The 20,960-nt window shown below is 39.2% G+C and overlaps 1 protein-coding gene across 3 annotated transcripts in view; it reads left to right on the top strand.

Moving 5' to 3' along the window:
- Nucleotides 1–20,960, top strand: part of plb1 (phospholipase B1) — a 70,540-nt gene extending 49,580 nt beyond the window's left edge. Inside the window, exons 31-45 of one of the 3 annotated variants that reach the window (XM_057860379.1) lie at nt 2,263–2,340; nt 2,429–2,489; nt 2,549–2,607; nt 2,684–2,751; nt 6,990–7,033; nt 7,108–7,207; nt 7,279–7,330; nt 7,463–7,543; nt 10,923–10,988; nt 11,061–11,155; nt 15,346–15,427; nt 18,611–18,715; nt 20,125–20,220; nt 20,305–20,379; nt 20,449–20,960. In XM_057860379.1, coding sequence (XP_057716362.1) covers nt 2,263–2,340; nt 2,429–2,489; nt 2,549–2,607; nt 2,684–2,751; nt 6,990–7,033; nt 7,108–7,207; nt 7,279–7,330; nt 7,463–7,543; nt 10,923–10,988; nt 11,061–11,155; nt 15,346–15,427; nt 18,611–18,715; nt 20,125–20,220; nt 20,305–20,379; nt 20,449–20,661 — 1,275 coding nt within the window. In that variant the 3' untranslated portion in view covers nt 20,662–20,960. Of the gene's footprint in view, nt 1–2,262; nt 2,341–2,428; nt 2,490–2,548; nt 2,608–2,683; nt 2,752–6,989; nt 7,034–7,107; nt 7,208–7,278; nt 7,331–7,462; nt 7,544–10,922; nt 10,989–11,060; nt 11,192–15,345; nt 15,428–18,610; nt 18,716–20,124; nt 20,221–20,304; nt 20,380–20,448 lie in introns of those variants that run through there. The other 2 variants (XM_057860377.1, XR_009067240.1) reach the window with 2 other exon arrangements.

Below are 20,960 nucleotides of genomic sequence, written 5' to 3'. Positions count from 1 at the left end.
TTGACATTCAACTGGCACCCAAGTAAGGCTATGCCATTGACAGCTATGCATGTCCAAATTTTTCATTTATTATTATTATTATTTTTTTTTTTTTAAACCTGTCCTGTTCAGCTGTTTGACACAGAGAATGGAAGTCTAAGTGCCTGGATTCTGAACAGTTTTAATGTTTCACATGGAGAGTCTGACATACTCCCATTGTGATCATTCAAAATACCTTTTTATTATGACAAAGCAGCGAACAGGAAGGGATTATGGGGGGACAGAAGAAAAGAAATACAAGAGAAGAAAGAAAAGAAACACATACACAAACAACAAGAAATACATTGAACATCTAAACTAGTTACTAATATGCTGGTGCTATCGTCAGCGAGATGTATTTCCGGTTTACACCATGTGGGGGCCAATCGGCCAGTGAAAGAGGAGAATGGGGGTAGGGGTGTCTATAAGACTATAAGCTAAGTGATTGAAAGGGGTAGAGCGTACACAAATCAGTTCTGTGATCTAGAACCCAGTAATCGTGTGAATCTCTTATGAGTGTAAGCCCGTTGGCGACCAACCCTACGCCGCCGCATCGCCAATCCCGGCACCGGAACCCCCAACCCGAGCATGCCCTACCACATCCAGCAGCACGCAAGCCCCACCGGGCGCGCGACAGCCACGCAGACGGGCGGAGAAACCGCGCGGGCGCCAACCCAGGGCCACGGCCCCCACCCAGCCAGCCCAGGGAGGGAGGGCGGGCGGGGCGGTGGGGGGGCCATGCGCAGCCCATCCCTCCTCCCGCCGCCCAGCAAAGGAGCCACCGTCCCCCCCCCGGGACCCAGGGTGGTCCCCCGGGCCACCCGCGCGCCCACCAACCGGCCTTCAGGGATGGCAGGAGGGGACGCATCACCAACCCCACGCCTACACCCACCCCCGCCCGCCCACCCGGGCCACGAGCCACAGCCCCCCAACCGGCACGGCACGCCACGGGACCCCCAGCGGCCCACCAAGCCCCAGGCAAGCCAGGGTCCCCCGCCGGTGCAGGCGACACCCTGCTGATACACCGGCGCCCAGCCAGCGACCCGCGACGGAGCGCAGGGCGGATGCCCAGCCAGAGAAGAGAGGGGAAGGCGGAGGCAGGAGAACGCCCAGGAACTGCCACGGGGCGATGCAAGATCGGAGACCCGACCCCCCAACCCACTCCCGCGGCCGGCAGCCGAGGCAGAGGGGAGGCCACACCCCGGGAGCCACGCCATATAGAAAAAGTGTGGGACCCACCTACCACCCTATTACTGTGGCTGCCAGATTCCCGACTGGCAGCCATCACCCAGCACCGTGATGGGGGTGTGAGGGGAGGGTAGTGCAATGTATGCATTAAAATAGGAGAGCTTGGCTTGGGGCAGTGGGACCGCAGCATGGAGTTTCTGTCCAGCCATTTATTTTTAGATGGCAGAAAAACATGTGTAGCTGTGATTTTTGACTATACACTTACCATTACAGCGCATTGACATTCAGCTGGCACCCAAGCAAGGCTATGCCATTGACGGCTATGCATGTTTAAATTTTCCATTCATTTTATATGGCAAGAAAAATATGTGTGGCTGTGATTTTTGACTATACACTTACCATTAGTCAATGGCATAGTCCTATACTTGGGTGCCGTTTGAATATCAATGCGCTGTAATGTAAAGTGTATGTTAAAAAATCACAACCACACGTTTTTCTGCCAATTAAAATGAATTGAAAATTTGGACGTTTTTACCCGTCAATGGCAAAGCATTACTTAGGTGCCAGTTGAATGTCAGGTAATTGTATGTAGCCAAAAATCACAGGCACGCATTTTTCTTGCCATATGAAATGAATGGAAAATTTGGACGTGGATAGCCGTCAATGGCATGGACATGCATGGCCTGCAAAAATGCCATATACTCCATATAATCCACATACCAAAATCCATTTTGCCACATACCAATAAAAAATCCCACATGTCAGAACACATTTTGCCATATGGCAAAAAAAAGCCACATTGCAAAAAAAATGCAACATGGCAAAGAAAAAATGCCACATGGCAAAATCCATTTTGCCACATGGCCAAAAAAAAAAAAAATGCCACATGGCAAAATCCGTTTTGCCACATGGCATATATCTCTCTTTTTTAAAGAACTAAAACGAAAAATTGTTGCATTGGTATAGATTAGAGTCGTTATATGTTTTTAATATCTTTTAAGAGTAGAGTAGTTATATGATTTTAATATATTTTTTTCCATCTTCAATCGTTTTTAGACGGCACCATTCCTTAGAACAGCTGTTAACAGCAACTACACATTTCCAGGACCTCCACCTCCACCAACCACTGCTCCGGTTAATGTTTATATTCATTCAATTTTTATCACCAACAGGTTGTTCAACAATCTGAAAAAGTTGAAAATTGTTTTTGTTATTTTTGTAGAACTGGGGAAGAGACTTCTCGTGTCCTAACACTGAACCATCGGACTCACCACCCACTTCAGGTAACAACCTGACGCCACCACACAGCTGTAAACATTTAAAAACGTACTTGTTGTGTTAGCTCACAGGGTCCGACCGGCTGATATCAAGGTGGTGGCTGCTCTTGGTGACTCTGTCACAGTAAGTTTGGTTTAAAGTAGGACCAAACAATCCACTTAAAATGTGGAAACAAATGTTATTTGTGTGTGTGTTTTAGGCAGGTTTTGGCGCTAAGGCACAGAATCTGTTCCAGCTCAGAACTGAATATAGAGGGGTGTCATGGAGGTGAGACATCATGTTGCAGTGACACTTAGAAATAGTACAGTAATCATCTTTGAGCACCCCCACTCCAAAAATATATTTTTATAACCCTGTCTTTTATAAGTGGATACACCTAAAACACAGGAACTCCATCACTTTGGTTCAAGGCCATCAATTCAGAGTTTCTTAATGATTACCTTGTTGAAGGATTTTTCAAAAAAAGAATTCAGCCCTCAAATCCAATTTCATATGACTGCAAGAAATTTGGCAACCACATTTTTCTTTTTTTTTAAGTGTCAAAAACCTGAAATGAAACAAAATGTCAGCCATTTTAGTTTCAGACTGGCATTTTTAATCATGTTTTCTAAAGGTTGTTCAAAGACCAGTACATATTAGGGATGTCCCGATCAAATATTTTTTCAATCGAGTCTGAGTCACCTGATTTTGAGTCCCGATCCGATACCTCGGAAATGTATTTAGGAGGGGAAAAAAAGAACATCAAAATGTCTTTTCCCCAATTTGAACAAAGCTATCCCAACAGTATAGCCTGGGGGTGAGCAGCCCATGGCTCTAGAGCCGCATACGGCTCTTTAGTGTTTCCCTAGTGGCTCCCTCGAGATTTTACAAAAATGTTTGAAAATGGAAACAGATAGACAAAGGAAATATTTTTTTAGGGGTGTCGAACGATTAAAATTTTTAATCGAGTTAATTACAGCTTAAAAATTAATTAATCGTAATTAATCGCAATTAATCGCAATTCAAACCATCTATAAAATATGCCGTATTTTTCTGTAAATTATTGTTGGAATGGAAAGATAAGACACAAGGCGGATATATACATACAACATACGGTACATAAGTACTGTATTTGTGTATTGTAACAATAAATCCATAAATGGCATTATTAACATTCTTTCTGTTAAAGTGATCCACGGATAGAAAGACTTGTAATTCTTAAAAGACAAATGTTATAGTTACAAGTTATAGTAATTTTATATTAAAACCCCTCTACATAAAAATAACAATAATAAGAATAGAGTGACCAAAGTCTGAGTAAGTTTTACGTGTATTTTGCATAGCTATTTTGATATGGAATGCCAGTTCATTTTGCATTGTTGTTTAACTGTGAGAATAGGGCCTCATTACTATAGACTGAAGTGCTTTTCTTTTTGTGAACATTTTTTTTTTTTGAGAGAGATAGGAATATTATTTTTGTTGTGCTTTCACTAAATGATACTTATGTTTGTTGTGAAGGAGAAGCTTATGCCAATAAACAGCGCAGTCCAAAGAACGCCTGTGTCCATTCGCCTTTACAAGATATATATCTCTGCACATATCTTACCCAAAATAAGACAAGAGACACATAATTGCCACTAAAAGAAAGAAAACTTACCGAAATATGTGTGGAGCACAAATAGCAATTTGCATTGCATTGTGCATACAGCATAAACATCACACAACTACTAATTCTCCCACGTTAAGAAGAAATAACATTAGTATGGAACAGCGCTGCCCCCAAGCGGCAGGTGGCCTTCTCTTCACTCTTAATGTTCATTAACGGCCTCATTGTAATCTGTTTGAGGCAATGTGCGAGCTGGTCATTCAGTGCATGCGTTAATTGCGTCAAATATTTTAACGTGATTAATTTGAAAAATTAATCAACGCCCATTAACGCGATAATTTTGACAGCCCTAATTTTTTTGTGTTACCGTATTGGCCCGAATATAAGACGGTGTTTTTTTCATTGAAATAAGACTGAAAAATTGGGGGTCGTCTTATATTCACGGTCTAGACATTATACTCATTCACGACGCTAGGTGGCGCCAGATATCATTGAAGCGATGTTCTGTCATGACAGATCTCAGCTACTCTCAAGTTTAACCAGTTTGCATTATTTTATTGCAATGTTTTTCCTTATTCAGATTTGTTTCAAGACTACAGTTACAGTTAGACTTCACTTTGATGATTAATGCGGTTATTGCAATTTTGTTGTTTTATCACAATAGATTGGTTTATTTACATTTCAAAAACCAGAAGCCATTCATTTACGAATTGATTGCATTTTAGTTCACATATTTAAATGTTCAGATATTAAGATTTGCATGAGGCAAAATAACATGTTTTTTCCCTCACATATATTGTTATAATCATGTTTCAGATGTACTGTAATTATTTTCTGTATAAAAATTAATTTGGTGTCCAAAAAGTCTTTTTTCAAACTTGAGTCTTGAAAAAGAGGGGGTCGTCTTATAATCAGGGTCTTATAATCTTATATTCGGGCCAATACAGTAATATGGTTTCTGTAGGAGGATAAACATGACACAAACATTCTTCTAGTTTATTAATATTGTAATGAAGTTAAACTGGAGGGGGCATCGTACAACAGAGTAGTCATGTGGTGCGTCATTCTCTGTAGGATGCACTGCAGGGGAAAAAAATAATCATGAAGGCTCATTAAGTATTTGTAACCAACTTGGTTATTTTCATTGTAGGCTAACATAGCGAATATAGATGCATACAGCATGTGATGCCTTCATTATCAGGCTTATATTAGGCTTTTAATTTTTTGCAGCTCCAGACATACAGTGGGGCAAATAAGTCCTTAGTCAACCACTAATTGTGCAAGTTCTCCCACATGAAAATATCAGAGAGGCCTGTAATTGTCAACATGGTTAAACCTCAACCATGAGAGAAAGAATGTGGAAAAAAAAACAGAAAATCACATTGTTTGATTTTCTAAATAATTTATTTGCAAATCATGGAGGAAAATAAATATTTGGTCAATATGAAAAGTTCATCTCAGTACTTTGTTATGTACCCTTTGTTGGCAATAACGGAGGCCAAACGTTTTCTGTAACTCTTCACAAGCTTTTCACACACTGTTGCTGGTATTTTGGCCCATTCCTCCATGCAGATCTCCTCTAGAGCAGTGATGTTTTGGGGCTGTCGTTGGGCAACACGGACTTTCAACTCCCTCCACAAACTTTCTATGGGGTTGAGACCTGGAGACTGGCTTGGCCACTCCAGGACCTTGAAATGCTTCTAACGAAGCACTCCTTTGTTGCCGTGGCTGTGTGTTTGGGATCATTGTCATGCTGAAAGACCCAGCCACGTCTCCTCTTCAATGCCCTTGCTGATGGAAGAAGATTTTCACTCAAAATCTCTCGATACATGGCCCCATTCCTTCTTTCCTTTACACAGATCAGTCGTCCTGGTCCATTTGCAGAAAAATAGCCCCAAAGCATGATGTTTCCACCCCCATGCTTCACAGTGGGTATGGTGCAATTCATTATTCTTTTTCCTCGAAACACGAGAACTTGTGTTTCTACCAAGAAGTTCTATTTTGGTTTCATCTGACCAAAACACATTCTCCCAGTCCTCTTCTGGATCATCCAAATGCTCTGTAGCGAACCGCAGATGGGCCTGGACATGTACTTTCTTCAGCAGGGGGACACGTCTGGCAGTGTAGGATTTGAGTCCCTGGTGGCGCATTGTGTTACTGATAGTAGCCTTTGTTACTGTGGTCCCAGCTCTCTGTAGGTCATTCACTAGGTGCCCCCATGTGGTTCTGGGATTTTTGCTCACCGTTCTTGTTATCATTTTGACGCCACAGGGTGAGGAGGGAGTTGAAAGTCAGCGTTGCCCAACGAAAGCCCCAAAACATCACTGATCTAGAGGAGATCTGCATGGAGGAATGGGCAAAAATACCAGCAGCATTGTGTGAAAAGCTTGTGAAGAGTTACAGAAAACCTTTTGCCTCCGTTATTGCCAACAAAGGGTACATAACAAAGTATTGAGATGAACTTTTGGTATAGACCAAATACTTATTTTCCACCATGATTTGCAAATAAATTCTTTAAAAATCAAACAATGTGATTTTCTGGGCTTTTTTTCCACATTCTGTCTCTCATGGTTGAGGTCTACACATGTTGACAATTACTGGCCTCTCTAATATTTTCAAGTGGGAGAACTTGCACAATTAGTGGTTGTCTAAATACTTATTTGCCCCACTGTATTTGTTTGTTGTTTTTTTGGTCCAATATGTCTCTTTTCAACATTTTTTTTTGTTTTTGTTTTTTTTTTTAAGTCTTTTTTTTTTCTATCCGACTCCAATCCTCTGAAAATGTGATTGGCCCCGCTTTTCGATCACGTGATTTAATCGGGGACATCCCTAAAATATTAAGATGCAACAACCAATCTCCTACCAGTTCATCGCTGCTGGCAGCTTTCATTGACAAAATTTTTTCTTTTCTCCCGCACAGTATTGGTGGCGATAAAAACCTGGAGACTGTTACTACTTTAGCCAGTAAGGCACTTTAATATGCTTTAAGATGTAAGCATGTTACCTCTAAAAGTCAATTGGTGTACTTCTCCCCCCAGACATCCTCAGAAAGTTCAACCCTGAACTTAAAGGAATGTCAAAGGGTCAAGGGAAGAAGAGGACCGGCTTCAACATGTCTGCAACAGGAGCTAAAGTCGCGTAAGTTGAGCTGTTCTTAATTTAACATGTTAATAGCATATGTGATCATATTAAAAATGCCTTTAATACAGGGGAATTCCAGAACAAATTAGACGCCTGATTGACACAATGAAAAATGACACTGTGAGTTTTATACTTATTAAAATGTGTTATCTTTTAATCACACAATGCACAATGATAGAGTTTTAAAAAAATATGATGGGACATAAATGTAACTTTTTTTTTTCATTTGCCAACCTTTCATAATTGAACTAGACAGTGGATTTTGCCCATGACTGGAAGCTGGTAACGCTCTTCATTGGTGGCAATGACCTTTGTCAGTTCTGCAATGATCGTGTGAGTTTTACATATTTTAAACTTTATTGTGACTTGTGGAGGAAAATTGAATTTGTTTCATATTTGAATAAGGCTGTAAATACTTCTTTCAAAGTCGAGGCCGAGGGACCAAATATAGACTGTCGCATCATTTCGTGAGGCCCATGAAAATAAATCGACTTAATGCTTCTAATAAAGTATAACTTTAGTAATATTTCTGTAGTCCTCAATTATTCACAAAAAATTCAAGTAGTATTTTCAGGATGTTTTTCCTAATTTAAAATCTTTTCTTTTCCTTTCGCCTTTTTCCCCTTCAAGGGTCGCCGAAGTGAATCAGTTGACTCCATCTAACCCTGTCCTCTGCATCCTCTCTCTCACACTAACTACCTTCATTTCCTCTTTAACTACATACAGTGGGGCAAATAAGTATTTAGTCAACCACTAATTGTGCAAGTTCTCCCACTTGAAAATATTCGAGAGGCCTTTAATTGTCAACATGGGTAAATATCAACCATGAGAGACAGACTGTGGAAAAAAAAAAAAACAGAAAATCACATTCTTTGATTTTTAAAGATTTTTTTTTGCAAATCATGGTGGAAATTAAGTATTTGGTCAATACCAAAAGTTCATCTCAATACTTTGTTATGTACCCTTTGTTGGCAATAATGGAGGCCAAATGTTTTCTGTAACTCTTCACAAGCTTTTCACACACTGTTGCTGGTATTTTGGCCCATTCCTCCATGCAGATCTCCTCTAGAGCAATGATGTTTTGGAGCGGTCGTTGGGCAACACGGACTTTCAACTCCCTCCACAGATCTGGAGACTGGCTAGGCCACTCCAGGACCTTGAAATGCTTCTTACGAAGCCACTCCTTTGTTGCCCTGGCTGTGTGTTTGGGATCATTGCCATGCTGAAAGACCCAGCAACGTCTCATCTTCAATGCCCTTGCTGATGGATGGAGATTTTCACTTAAAATCTCTCGATACTTGGCCCCATTCATTCTTTCCTTTTCACCATGGGTGTCCAAACCTGTCCTCAAGGGCCGCTGTGGTTCCTGGTTTTTGTTCCTACCAATCGAGCACAGACAGTTTAACCAATGAAGTTTGTGTTAAAACAAGCAGCACCTGCTGCAATCAGCTGAGTACACTTGCGAGACACCAGATTGGTGAAAAGATGTCGTCTTGTTTGGTATGAATGAAATCCAGCACCCACTACGGCCCTATGTGGAATAGTTTGGACACCACTGCTTTACACAGATCAGTCGTCCTGGTCCATTTGCAGAAAAATAGCCCCAAAGCATGATGTTTCCACCCCCATGCTTCACAGTGGGTATGGTGCAATTCATTATTCTTTTTCCTCGAAACACGAGAACTTGTGTTTCTACCAAGAAGTTCTATTTTGGTTTCATCTGACCATAACACATTCTCCCAGTCCTCTTCTGGATCATCCAAATGCTCTCTAGCGAACCGCAGACGGGCCTGGATGTGTACTTTCTTCAGCAGGGGGACACGTCTGGCAGTGCAGGATGAGTCCCCGGCGGAACATTGTGTTACTGATAGTAGCCTTTGTTACTGTGGTCCCAGCTCTCTGTAGGTCATTCACTAGGTCCCCCCGTGTGGTTCTGGGATTTTTGCTCACTGCTCTTGTTATCATTTTGACGCCACGGGGTGAGGAGGGAGTTGAAAGTCTGTGTTGCCCAGCGACAGCCCCAAAGCATCACTGCTCTAGAGGAGATCTGCATGGAGGAATGGGCCAAAATACCAGCAACAGTTTGTGAAAAGCTTGTGAAGAGTAACATAAAAAGTTTGGCCTCCGTTATTGCCAACAAAGGGTACATAACAAAGTATTGAGATGAACTTTCGGTATTGACCAAATACTTATTTTCCACCATGATTTGCAAATAAATTCTTTAAAAATCAAACAATGTGATTTTCTGGGGTTTTTTTCCACATTCTGTGTCTCATTGTTGAGGTTTACCCATGTTGACAATTAAAGGCCTCTCTAATACTTTCAAGTGGGAGAGCTTGCACAATTCGTGGTTGACTAAATACTTATTTGCCCTACTGTACATAAACCTCCTCTTTGGTCGTCTTCTAGACCTCCTGCCTGGCATATGCAAATAGATAAGCCGCACTGGACTACAAGCCGCAGCTGTCCTCACTGAATTATGGGATATTTACACCAAAAGATATTAACCGTTAACACTTTATTTGACAGCGGCATCATAAGACCAAATGAACCAACATTAAGCTTTGAACCAATTGGCTGCAAAACGTCATTGCTTCAAGAAGCTTCATTTGGCTATCACTGTTCCCTTGGGAGAGACAGTCAACCTCTGCTGCCATCTACTGTCAACACTGTTGTCATCCAACATGCCTCCGAGCATGCATTGCAGTGCTACAGATGTAAATAACAATCAAAATTCATGTTCTGTGCTAATGTTTTCTTTAGTTGCTGTTCCAGTTGTTTCAATAAATGCTAGTTATGGTATTTGATAACACTTAATTTGACAGTGGTGCCATAAGACCATCATAATTATGACACTGTAATCAGCATTAATGAATGCTTATGACGACAATGCTTATAATGACACGACACTGCCATGGGCATTAATAAATGCTTATGACAGATGTCATTAAGGGTCATCCGGCAAATTGTGTCACTAACTCCATTTATGTCCAGCTCGAATTTTTTACATCCAGTTAAATGTGGGATCATTTGCCGGATGACACAAAAGATGTCTGTCATAAGCATTCATTAATGCTCATGATAGTGTCATGTCATAATTATGACGGTCTTGGACTACAAGCTGCATGATTTAAAATGAGGGAGAAAAAGTAGCGGTTTATAGTCCAAAAATAGGGTAGAACACTTACTTTGTTTTTTTCATAAAAAAAATAATAATAATTTATTTAAATATTTTTAAAACTGTTTTTCACCTTGTTTTTTTTTTTTGTATTTTTTTTTTACGAAAAATATAAATGACTAAACATAAAAAATAAATACAAATTTTCAATAAAAAAAAGATAAAAGATCATAATTTGTTTTTTTCGTTTTTTTTAATTGAAAAAAGTTAATTAAAAAAAACATGAAAATTAAATAAGAGAACAGGATTTGAGCAATACGTACAATATCTAAATGATTTATCGACTATCAATTCATATGGTATTCGATTGTCGATTAGTCAGTTGATCATGGCAGCCCCAGTTGCCAAACATAATGGCCCTCCAAACAAAATCAAAACAACAATGCAGAAAATGCCACAAAAATAAGTTTGGCGACCGTTTTAGCTGAACCTCTACTTTACTTACGTTTCAGTCTTATATTCTACAATAAAGTCCGTGCAACAGGCTGCGAAAACAATAACAAATGATCTTATCCATCCGTGTCTTATCCATAGGCCTCATTGTCACCTAAGAACTACAGCCATCACTTGGTGACAAGCTTGGACATTCTTTATAACGAGGTGAGCTAAGATACTACAACAGCAACGCAATACTAAAAACAAAAGCAAGGCTAAGTAAGCCCCTCCCATTAGGTTCCCAGGACCATCGTCAACATTCTGGAGATCCTGCAGATTGAAGACCTGCGTAGGATCAAAAGAGACAGTATCGGTTGCAACGTCATTCAACCGTATGCTCCATCATTTCATGTATGGCATCCAAGGGCGTAGGTTTGGTTTTCATCGTTGGTAGCGACGATATAACAGCATAGCTTGCATGTACACTCTTTGCTGGGGGCGGGACTTTAAAAAGTCCAAACTGATTGGGTGAACGCGGGTCAGGATAACATTTCTCACGCAGTAGCGCCTCCAGAAATTTTTCATAGGGGTGGCCAGATGGGGCCACTTAAAATCTTGGGGTGGCCAAAACTAAAAGCCATAATTTCAGGTTTTCATTTTATTATTGCAGTAAAAAGGTCAGGGGAAAACTATCAGAAAGACTTAAGGACACGGTTACTGATATACTTTGGTGTATTGTGTAATTTGATGTTACTAATGATTTAATGTGCATAGTCCATAACTGTCCAGTCAACATTTTGAGTTCCACAACAATTCTGTTTTATTGTGTTATCAATATATTAGGTATAAGGTGTACATTTAACTAGGGCTGTCAAACGATTAAAATTTTTAATCAAGTTAATCACAGCTTAAAAATTAATTAATCGTAATTAATTGCAATTCAAACTATCTCTAAAATATGCCATATTTTTCTGTAAATTATTGTTGGAATGGAACTATAAGACAAGACGGATATACGTATGCATTCAACATACTGTACATAAGTACTGTATTTGTTTATTATAACAATAAATCCACAAGATGGCATGAACTTTATTAACACTCTTTCTGTGAAAGGGATCCACGGATAGAAAGACTTGTAATTCTTAAAGGATAAATGTGAGTTTGTATATTGTGACTAAATATTGCCATCTAGTGTATTTGTTGAGCTTTCAGTAAATGATACTGTAGCGACTTAACTGTTCTGCCCAAATGCATGATAGGAAGTTGTGCAACCAGACTGTGTGTGTTGGCTGCAAATGCTATATCTTCTCTGGGATGGGTCCACTACAGGGTGTTAAGAAAAAGATCAACTCCTGTCATTCTTCCCCACGTCGCTTCCCACAATATTTATAGTTGCTGTGGGAGAGATGACAAAGCTTTTGCCAATTAAAAGCACGGCCCCAATGAATGCTTGTATCTACTTCACTCTGCCTCTTATCTCCGTATATAAGTAAATGGCGCCATTGTAGGCTGTTTGTGGCAATGCGTGAATGAGTCGTACCGTGAACGCGTTAATTGCGATAAATATTTTCACGTGATTAATTTTTTAAAAATTAATTAGCGCCTGTTAACGTGATAAATTTGACAGCCCTACATTTAACAAAACAAAATAAATGCATTAATTTGGGAAGAAATGCATAACTGATTCTACAACAATCTAACGATATACTGGCAAGCGGGGTGGCCAGTGGGGTGGCCAATCAATTTATAGGGGTGGCCGTGGCCACCCCCAGGTGGCGCCACTGTTCTCACGAATATGAACCTAATTAATTGATAGGCTAAATGATGAATGCAAAATAAATCTGTATTGATTTATACTGTCATAAGTATTGGTTCAGATGATACGCCGTTTGATTCAAACTTGGGGTGTCAAACGATTAAAATTTTTAATCAAGTTAATTACAGCTTAAAAATTAATTAATCGTAATTAATCGCAATTAATCGCAATTCAAACCATCTATAAAATATGCCATATTTTTCTGTAAATTATTGTTGGAATGGAAAGATAAGACAAAAGATGGATATATACATTCAACATACGGTACATAAGTACTGTATTTCTGTATTATAACAATAAATCAACAAGATGGCATTACCATTATTAACATTCTGTTAAAGCGATCCATGGATAGAAAGACTTGTAGTTCTTAAAAGATAAATTTTAGTACAAGTAATAGAAATTTTATATTAAAACCCCTCTTCATGTTTTCGTTTTAATAAAATTTGTAAATTTTTCAATCAAAAAATAAACTAGTAGCCCGCCATTGTTGATGTTAATAATTACTTGCACAATGCTCATGGGTGCTGAAGTCTATAAAATCAGTCGCACCCAAGCGCCAGCAGAGGACGGCAAAACTCCGAAAAACACAACAAGTACACCTTTCACTGGACTGTCATTTTAATCTGTTTGAGCAGGGCATTTGTGCGTTAATTGCGTCAAATATTTTAACGGGATTAATTTAAAAAATTAATTACCGCTAGTTAACGCGATAATTTTGACAGCCTTAATTTAAACCTTTGTTTTCACAATCTACTGAGGAAATAATTGTGAAAACTTCAACAATAAATGTCTAGATTTTATTAGCAAATTTAAATTGCAATATTTGAGCATAAATCATATTAACATACGCAGTCAATACAAACTTGTTAATCACCTCTTAACTATCCAGGAATGCAAAAAAATAAACATTTTTCTAAAGACAACTCAACATTGTCCCTCTAAATAAAGAAATTAAGTATAATTGAAAAAACGTCTTAGTCAGGGAATAACAAAAGTAAATAAAAATGGAGCCTTCCATCAGGTAAAACACTACTGCTTTTGTCCACAAGCACAATCGAACTCCACAAAAAAATGAAAGCTCCTTTGTGCTGCTTTAAGACCACATAAGTAAAATAAAAATGAAAATAGGGGAGAAGGGGGTAAACCTCGGTTCACTACATTTCTCAGTTTAATTAACATTAACAGTAGAAAACAGCTTAGCAAATTCACACAGTTTAATATTATGCTAATTCTGATGAAAGTTTACGGAGCCCCCCGGGTGCCAGGATAGAAAAAATAAAAAATCCGGGTGCCAGGATAGAAAAAATAAAAAATCATAGCTAATCTGTACCCACAGTTTAGTAAACTGTACCCACAGATTACTAATCTGTACCCACAGTTTAGTAAACTGTACCCACAGATTACTAAACTGTACCCACAGTTTACTAATCTGTACCCACAGATTACTAATCTGTACCCACAGTTTAGCAATGACCCGGAAACAGTAGTCACCAAAGTTTGGCGGGGACTCCGAGTCCAAACACCGAGGGACCGACCGAGCAAGCATCTGCACCATTTGCCCTCTGCGAACAAAGGGGTTTTAAAAGGTAACTATTGCACGTTTTCTTTGGTAGGAGTCTTTCAGGTGTCATCAATCAATATGGCATGTTGTGTTTGCACATTTTCTGTGCTGCTGTCGTGTCCGTGCGTGCTTAATTCAAGTAGTGTTCATTTGTCAGTTAGCTATTTTTAGTAGCCGCATTAGCGGCTACTAACACACAACATGCCATATTGATTGATGACACCTGAAAATGTAGACAGCTACCAAAGAAAATTTGCAATAGTTACCTTTTAAAACCCCTTTGTTCGCCGAGGGCAAAAGGTGCAGGTGCTTGCTCGGTCGGTCCCTCGGCGTTTGGAGTCCCCGCCAAACATTGGTGACTACAATTTCCGGGTCATTGCTAAACTGTGGGTACAGATTAGTAATCTGTGGGTACAGTTTAGTAAACTGTGGGTACAGTTTAGTAAACTGTGGGTACAGATTGCTAAACTGTGGGTACAGTTTAGTAAACTGTGGGTACAGATTAGTAATCTGTAGGTACAGTTTAGTCTTCTGTGGGTACAGATTAGTAAACTGTGGGTACGGATTGCTAAACTGTGGGTACAGTTTAGTAATTTGTGGGTATGGATTGCTAAACTGTGGGTACAGTTTAGTAATTTGTGGGTACAGTTTAGTAATCTGTGGGTACAGATGGCTAAACTGTGGGTACAGTTTAGTAATCTGTGGGTACAGATGAGTAAAATGTGGGTACAGTTTAGTAAACTGTGGGTACGGATTGCTAAACTGTGGGTACAGTTTAGTAATCTGTGGGTACAGATGGCTAAACTGTGGGTACAGTTTAGTAATCTGTGGGTACAGATTACATACAACATACATACTACATACAAATACAAACGTGCGTTTGAGGGGAAAAAAGTGACTGGCAAATTCAGCAAATGAAAAATTGGGTGAATGGAAGTCTAGACATAATGAAAATAATTCACTTAATAGTGGTAGGGTCAATTCTATCCTTACAACATATGGGAAAAAAATACCTATATTACTGAAGTCATTATAAAATGCAAATAAGGTTGCTTAAAAGTTGGTAGGGACAATTGGAGCACCCTGAAAAGTTGGTAGTGTCCCTACCGATTCTATGCACACCTACGCCCTTGAGAGTATCTCAACATTAGCTGACCTGAGCTGATGCGTGCGTGTTTGTTTTGGCCATTCATTTTCAGATTGGCTTGTCCGTGCTTCTTACTACCAGGGGACGACTCTCCGGAGCTGGCGGAAGCAAAAAGAATGAATCGGGAATTACAGGTGATCGTGCTTTTTACTTGCCACAGTTTAAAAAAAATAAAAAATAAAAAAGTATAATAGCTGCTCATCTGAATCCTTTTGGTGGTGACTGATTGCTTCTGATTTACACAAACCCTTTTTAGGATAAGTGACTATTTTCGCCAATTAAAAAAAAAAAAAAAAAAACAACAACGTAGACATCACATTTTGGGTAAGTAGGCCACAATATTAATCTTTGGTGTTGCTGAAATAACCTTAAATGTGATGTCTACAATGCAGAAGCACACCTCTTTAAAGCAGTACTGTCATTCATTTTCAGCGTGTGTGCAGTATTTTTTAATCAAATGAGAGCACACAGCAAAGAGCAATTAAGATACTGTATGAAAAGCTAAAATGAGGAAATATGACGAAGCGTATGTAGCATTTGGATTTTGGCTTTGACTTATAGTACAGCGGGAGATGTGGAAAAACCAATCTGTTTGCTTTGTCTAAAAATGTTTGCAGTGGACAGCAGGAATTCTTGTCAGCGAAAATGTGCCGAATATTGCAACAATCGTCCAGCTTTGTTGGTGTTACATCAGTAAACCAACGAGCACTGTTAGCATCATATAAGGGGGCATAACAAGTTGCTCAGTGCAAAATAACCTCACATTATAGCAAAGGAGTTGATACTGCCAGCAGCAAAATAAAAACTGTCCATCAGTCCAACGACACTGTCGTTTTTGTTCTATTTTTGTTGTTTCGGTCCAATTGTTTGGCATATTGTCCTCTTGAGTTAATGTTGCTACTCAATTTGAGTTTATTATTATTTATTGTTTTTATTAAATTTTATTTGTCAGTATCAAACGGTTAAAACATGCATCAAGTGTCTTTTTCAAGTATGGATTTTTTATTTTTTTGAACTTCATTGCAAGTTGATCAATATTACTTTTTTTTCTTTGATATTAAAAAGTGCAAAATATTATGTAGATTTGTACTATTAATAGTAATAAGAATTTTATAGACAAATGATGCTGCAGTATATTTACAGTGGCGGCAAAAAATTGGGGGGGGGGGGGGTGGAACGTTTACGTCTTCCGGGGGGGGCAAAGCAAAAAATAATTGAGAAGCACTGCTTTAAAGAAACACTAGGTAACTTTTCAACCTTTTTTTTTTTAAATAATTTCATAACATTTGTGATGATATGTCGACTGACAACTAGTTGAATGACACAGCTTTTATATGTTTAGCGCTGCATTGGCTTTTAGGAGGGTGGCAGGAACCCTGCCACACAAAAATCCAGCCACACTAAGCCAACGGTTGCTAACCGTCATATGCTATTGTTTAGCCACATCTGGATTCATTACCTTACTACTTTTCATCCTTCGCACAGCCGCTGGAAACAAAAATGTTGTTAATCCATCTGCAGGCGACCATCATGATTTTACGACACTATGCGGGTGTGCGCTGGTCCTCATGGGAAACGCAGCGCAGTCTTCCTTAAGGCAAATCACTACCGCTTTTGTCCACTGACATCGCTAAAATCGACCAAAACTGAAAAGTTATCAAGAGTTGCTTTAAAATTAGTTAAATTCTCCAGTTTTCAGTGTGAATCTACTAGAAATGAGTGAAATTATCTGCTGGTGTTTCAAGTAAATTTTACACAGATTCTTGAAATACAAAAAATAGCTATCTGAAAATAAGCTAAATAGACTTATTTTAAGCAATTAATGAGCATAATTGATCTTAAAAAAGCTTTGAAATGTCAGAAATGTTCTTAATTCAAGAATAGATATTGTTCAAAATATTATTTGAATGCAAATTTTTCTTGACTTTGGTGAAAAATTATCAACTTTTAGATGTATGGGCTAAATAGAAACAAATAGTAATTTACTTAAGTTACTTAAAGTAAGTGGAATAATCTTACACATTAATCTATTAAAGCAACACTAGGTAACTATTTGTTTTGGTCGATTTTAGCAACGCCAGTGGACAAAAGTGGTAGTGTTTGGCCTTAAGTGCGTTTCCCATGAGGACCAGCGCACACCCGCATAGTGTCGTAAAATCATGATCTCCCTGTTGCCTGTAGATGGATTAAACGACATTTCTGTTTCTAGCGGCTGTGTGAGGGATGAATAGTAATAAGGTAATTCAATTGTGGCTAAACAATAACATATGACGGTTAGCAACTGTGTTGCTAACCCCCATCCCCCACAGGGTGTGGGAGGGGGTTTCGCTGGGTGTTTATTCCTGAGTATCCTGGTAGCCTTCCTTTTTTTTCTCCTTGGACAAAACTTTTTGTCTCTTTTGTTGCTCTGCCACCTTTGCAGAATTTTCACGGAAGCATTCGGATCGACTTCCGTCTTTACAATGAATGGGGAAATGGGGAAGTGACGTATGCCGTAAAGCAGTCAGCACATTTGTAGTTTTTTTGTATGACAGGCTTCCTGCCACTCTCCTCAAAGTTAATTAGTGCTGGTGAAAGCGGTACAGACCCCCTTCAAGATATGAAAGAGGTGTCATTCAACTAGTTGTCTGTTGACATATCATCACTAATGTTATAACAATATTTTATAAAGGTTGAAAAGTTACCTAGTATTGCTTTAACGAGTCTTTAACACTCAAAACAGGATGGAGAAAATCATTTGACTAGATTTAAGAAAAATAATCTTGTACATATGTAGATGCCAGTTCTGTTTTTTACTTAATCTATTTTGATAAATAAATAAAACTATTAAAGAATAAAATTGTAATATAATAAAATAAACTGAATAAAAACAGAAATACAGTCTGGATATGACCCCCATTGATAGTCTTAAATTGATAAATAATAAATAGCATTTATAACAAACGACATTTTTAAAAATCCCCATTTTTTGTTTGCAATTAAAAAAAAAAAAAAAAAAAAAATTTTGAATAAATAAAGAGAATAGTTTCAGGTTATTCTATTTAAGCCTTTTTTTCTTCAAATAAAATATTATAAAAACAAAATAAAAATAAATAAAAGGATATTTACTTTTTACCTTTTTGTTTTTCCATACAAAAAGTTTTTTTTTTATTTTTTTATTTTTTTTAAATCTCATCCTACCATTGACAAGAATCAACATCCAATTAATTTCTCGCCAATAGTCAGCTCACTTGTTCCCCCTATGAGGACGACCAGTGTAGAAAATGATCTAAAGAAGTTTGCTGAACAAAATGACTTATTTGTCCCCTCTCCTCCAGATTGAGACAGAGAAAGTGGCATATGGCGGTCGCTATGACGACAGGGAAGACTTTGCAGTGGTGGTGCAACCCTTTTTCAGAAACTCCATTGTTCCTTTGAATGCTGTAAGTAGCCTCTTTGTTGTACATGCAGACAAACACATTCACATAAGTACTTTTCAGTTTGTACTTTACTTTTCTGTACCTAAAGTTAACGCAGCACAATTTTACTCATATCTACATGGACTAGTTATTTCTGGAGGATGATTTAAGGACCAATGTGAAAACCAACCATTTATTTTATCTGCCAGTGGGTGAAACCTACAGAAAGTGGTGCATATGTTTTCGTCTTGGTATATATATATATATATATACTTACCAGCCACTTTATTAGGTACACCATGCTAGTAACGGGTTGGACCCCCTTTTGCCTTCAGAACTGCCTCAATTATGCGTCGCATAGATTCAACAAGGTGCTGGAATGCATTCTTCAGAGAGTTTCATCCATATTGACATGATGGCATCACACATTTGGTGCAGATTTGTCAACTGCACATCCATCATGCGAATGTCCTGTTCCACCACATCCCAAAGATGCTCTATTGGATTGAGATCTGGTGACTGTGGAGGCCATTTGAGTACAGTGAACGCATTGTCATGTTCAAGAAACCAGTCTGAGATGATTCCAGCTTTATGACATGGCGCATTATCCTGCTGAAAGTAGCCATCAGAAGTTGGGTACATTGTGGTCATAAAGGGATGGACATGGTCAGCAACAATACTCAGGTAGGCTGTGGCGTTCCAGCGATGCTTAATTGGTACTAAGGGGCCCAAAGAGTGCCAAGAAAATATTCCCCACACCATTACACCACTACCACCAGCCTGAACCGTTGATACAAGGCAGGATGGAGCCATGCTTTCATGTTGTTGACGCCAAATTCTGACCCTACCATCCGAATGTCGCAGCAGAAATCGAGACTCGTCAGACCAGGCAACGTTTTTCCAATCTTCTGTTGTCCAATTTCGATAAGCTTGTGCAAATTGTAGCCTCAGTTTCCTGTTCTTAGCTGAAAGGAGTGGCACCCGGCGTGGTCTTCTGCTGCTGTAGCCCATCTGCCTCAAAGTTCGACGTACTGTGCGTTCAGAGATGCTCTTCTGCCTATCTTTGTTGTAACAGGTGGTTATTTGAGTCACTGTTGCCTTTCTATCAGCTCGAACCAGTCTGGCCATTTTCCTCTCACCTCTGGCATCAACATTTAAACCGCGATTGAAACGCAGCCTGAGTGTGCCTTTCGTCCATGTGATGCTACTCGGAAAGTTCGGTTGGCGCAGTGTAAATACTGAACCTTGTCAACAAGTCATTTGCAAGTGTTGTTGCGAGGTAGCTCTCCAATCGGACCCTGGTCCTCTTAGTCTAATGTGAAAGTGCCCTTAGAGTGCTCTTCTACTTTGAAATGTTATGGGTTGGACAAAAAAAAGACAAATGTCGTCCATTTCCAGAATAGTACACATTTTGAGTACTTTTGCCACTTCAGGACGGTCGACCCGACGTCTCCTATTTCACCGAAGACTGTTTCCACTTCAGCGAACGGGGTCACGCCGACATGGCTGTGGCCATGTGGAATAACATGGTGAGTGAGGTGACAACCTATACAGTGTCAGTGATTGATTAAAAAAAGACTATGGTTAAAGGATAAGTACTGCTTCCTCACCAGTTGGAGCCCGTGGGCAGGAAGCAGACGTTCAACAATTTTACAAGTGGCAGAGGTGGCATCAAGTGTCCTACAGAGGTAAGAAGCAAAAAAAAAAAAAAAAAAACTCTATACACTCCTGTTCATGTGTCTCCTATGTCATTGCAGGAGAATCCTTACATCTTTACAAGGATGAACAGTGGACTCAGCCTGCCCTCAACTCACTGCCCCATGGACATCCCAATTTGGCTTGCTGTGGTGCTCGCCGTCTCTGCTCTCCTGCTTGGCTGGGGCCTCACCTGGTTGGTGCTCACCTGGAGAAACAAGAGGACCATGAGCACAGCAGTATTAACAGTGGAGATGAAGGCCGCAGTGCTTTAAAGCAGGAGTAGGCAAACTCATTCCAGTAACATGTTGCCTTCATTTTTCCATTTTTTGACCTGAAAATGTTCACTTGTATGTATTTATTCATTTTTAAAATTTAATTAGAAACGTTTTCAGTTAATTATTGGGCTATTGTCAATAGAATTGGAACATGTACTATTATATTTTGAGGACAGCTGACAAAATATGTGAAATATTCAAATGTTTTATTACAATGATAAATACATTGTAAAGGTTATTTAAAACAAATGTTGTAGTTAAATTATCTCAATGTTGTAGCTGGTCTAACAACTCAT

The sequence above is a fragment of the Corythoichthys intestinalis genome, chromosome 15 (assembly GCF_030265065.1).
Source record: "Corythoichthys intestinalis isolate RoL2023-P3 chromosome 15, ASM3026506v1, whole genome shotgun sequence".
Taxonomy (NCBI): Eukaryota; Metazoa; Chordata; class Actinopteri; order Syngnathiformes; family Syngnathidae; genus Corythoichthys; species Corythoichthys intestinalis.
This window is presented reverse-complemented; position numbering and strand designations above follow the sequence as displayed.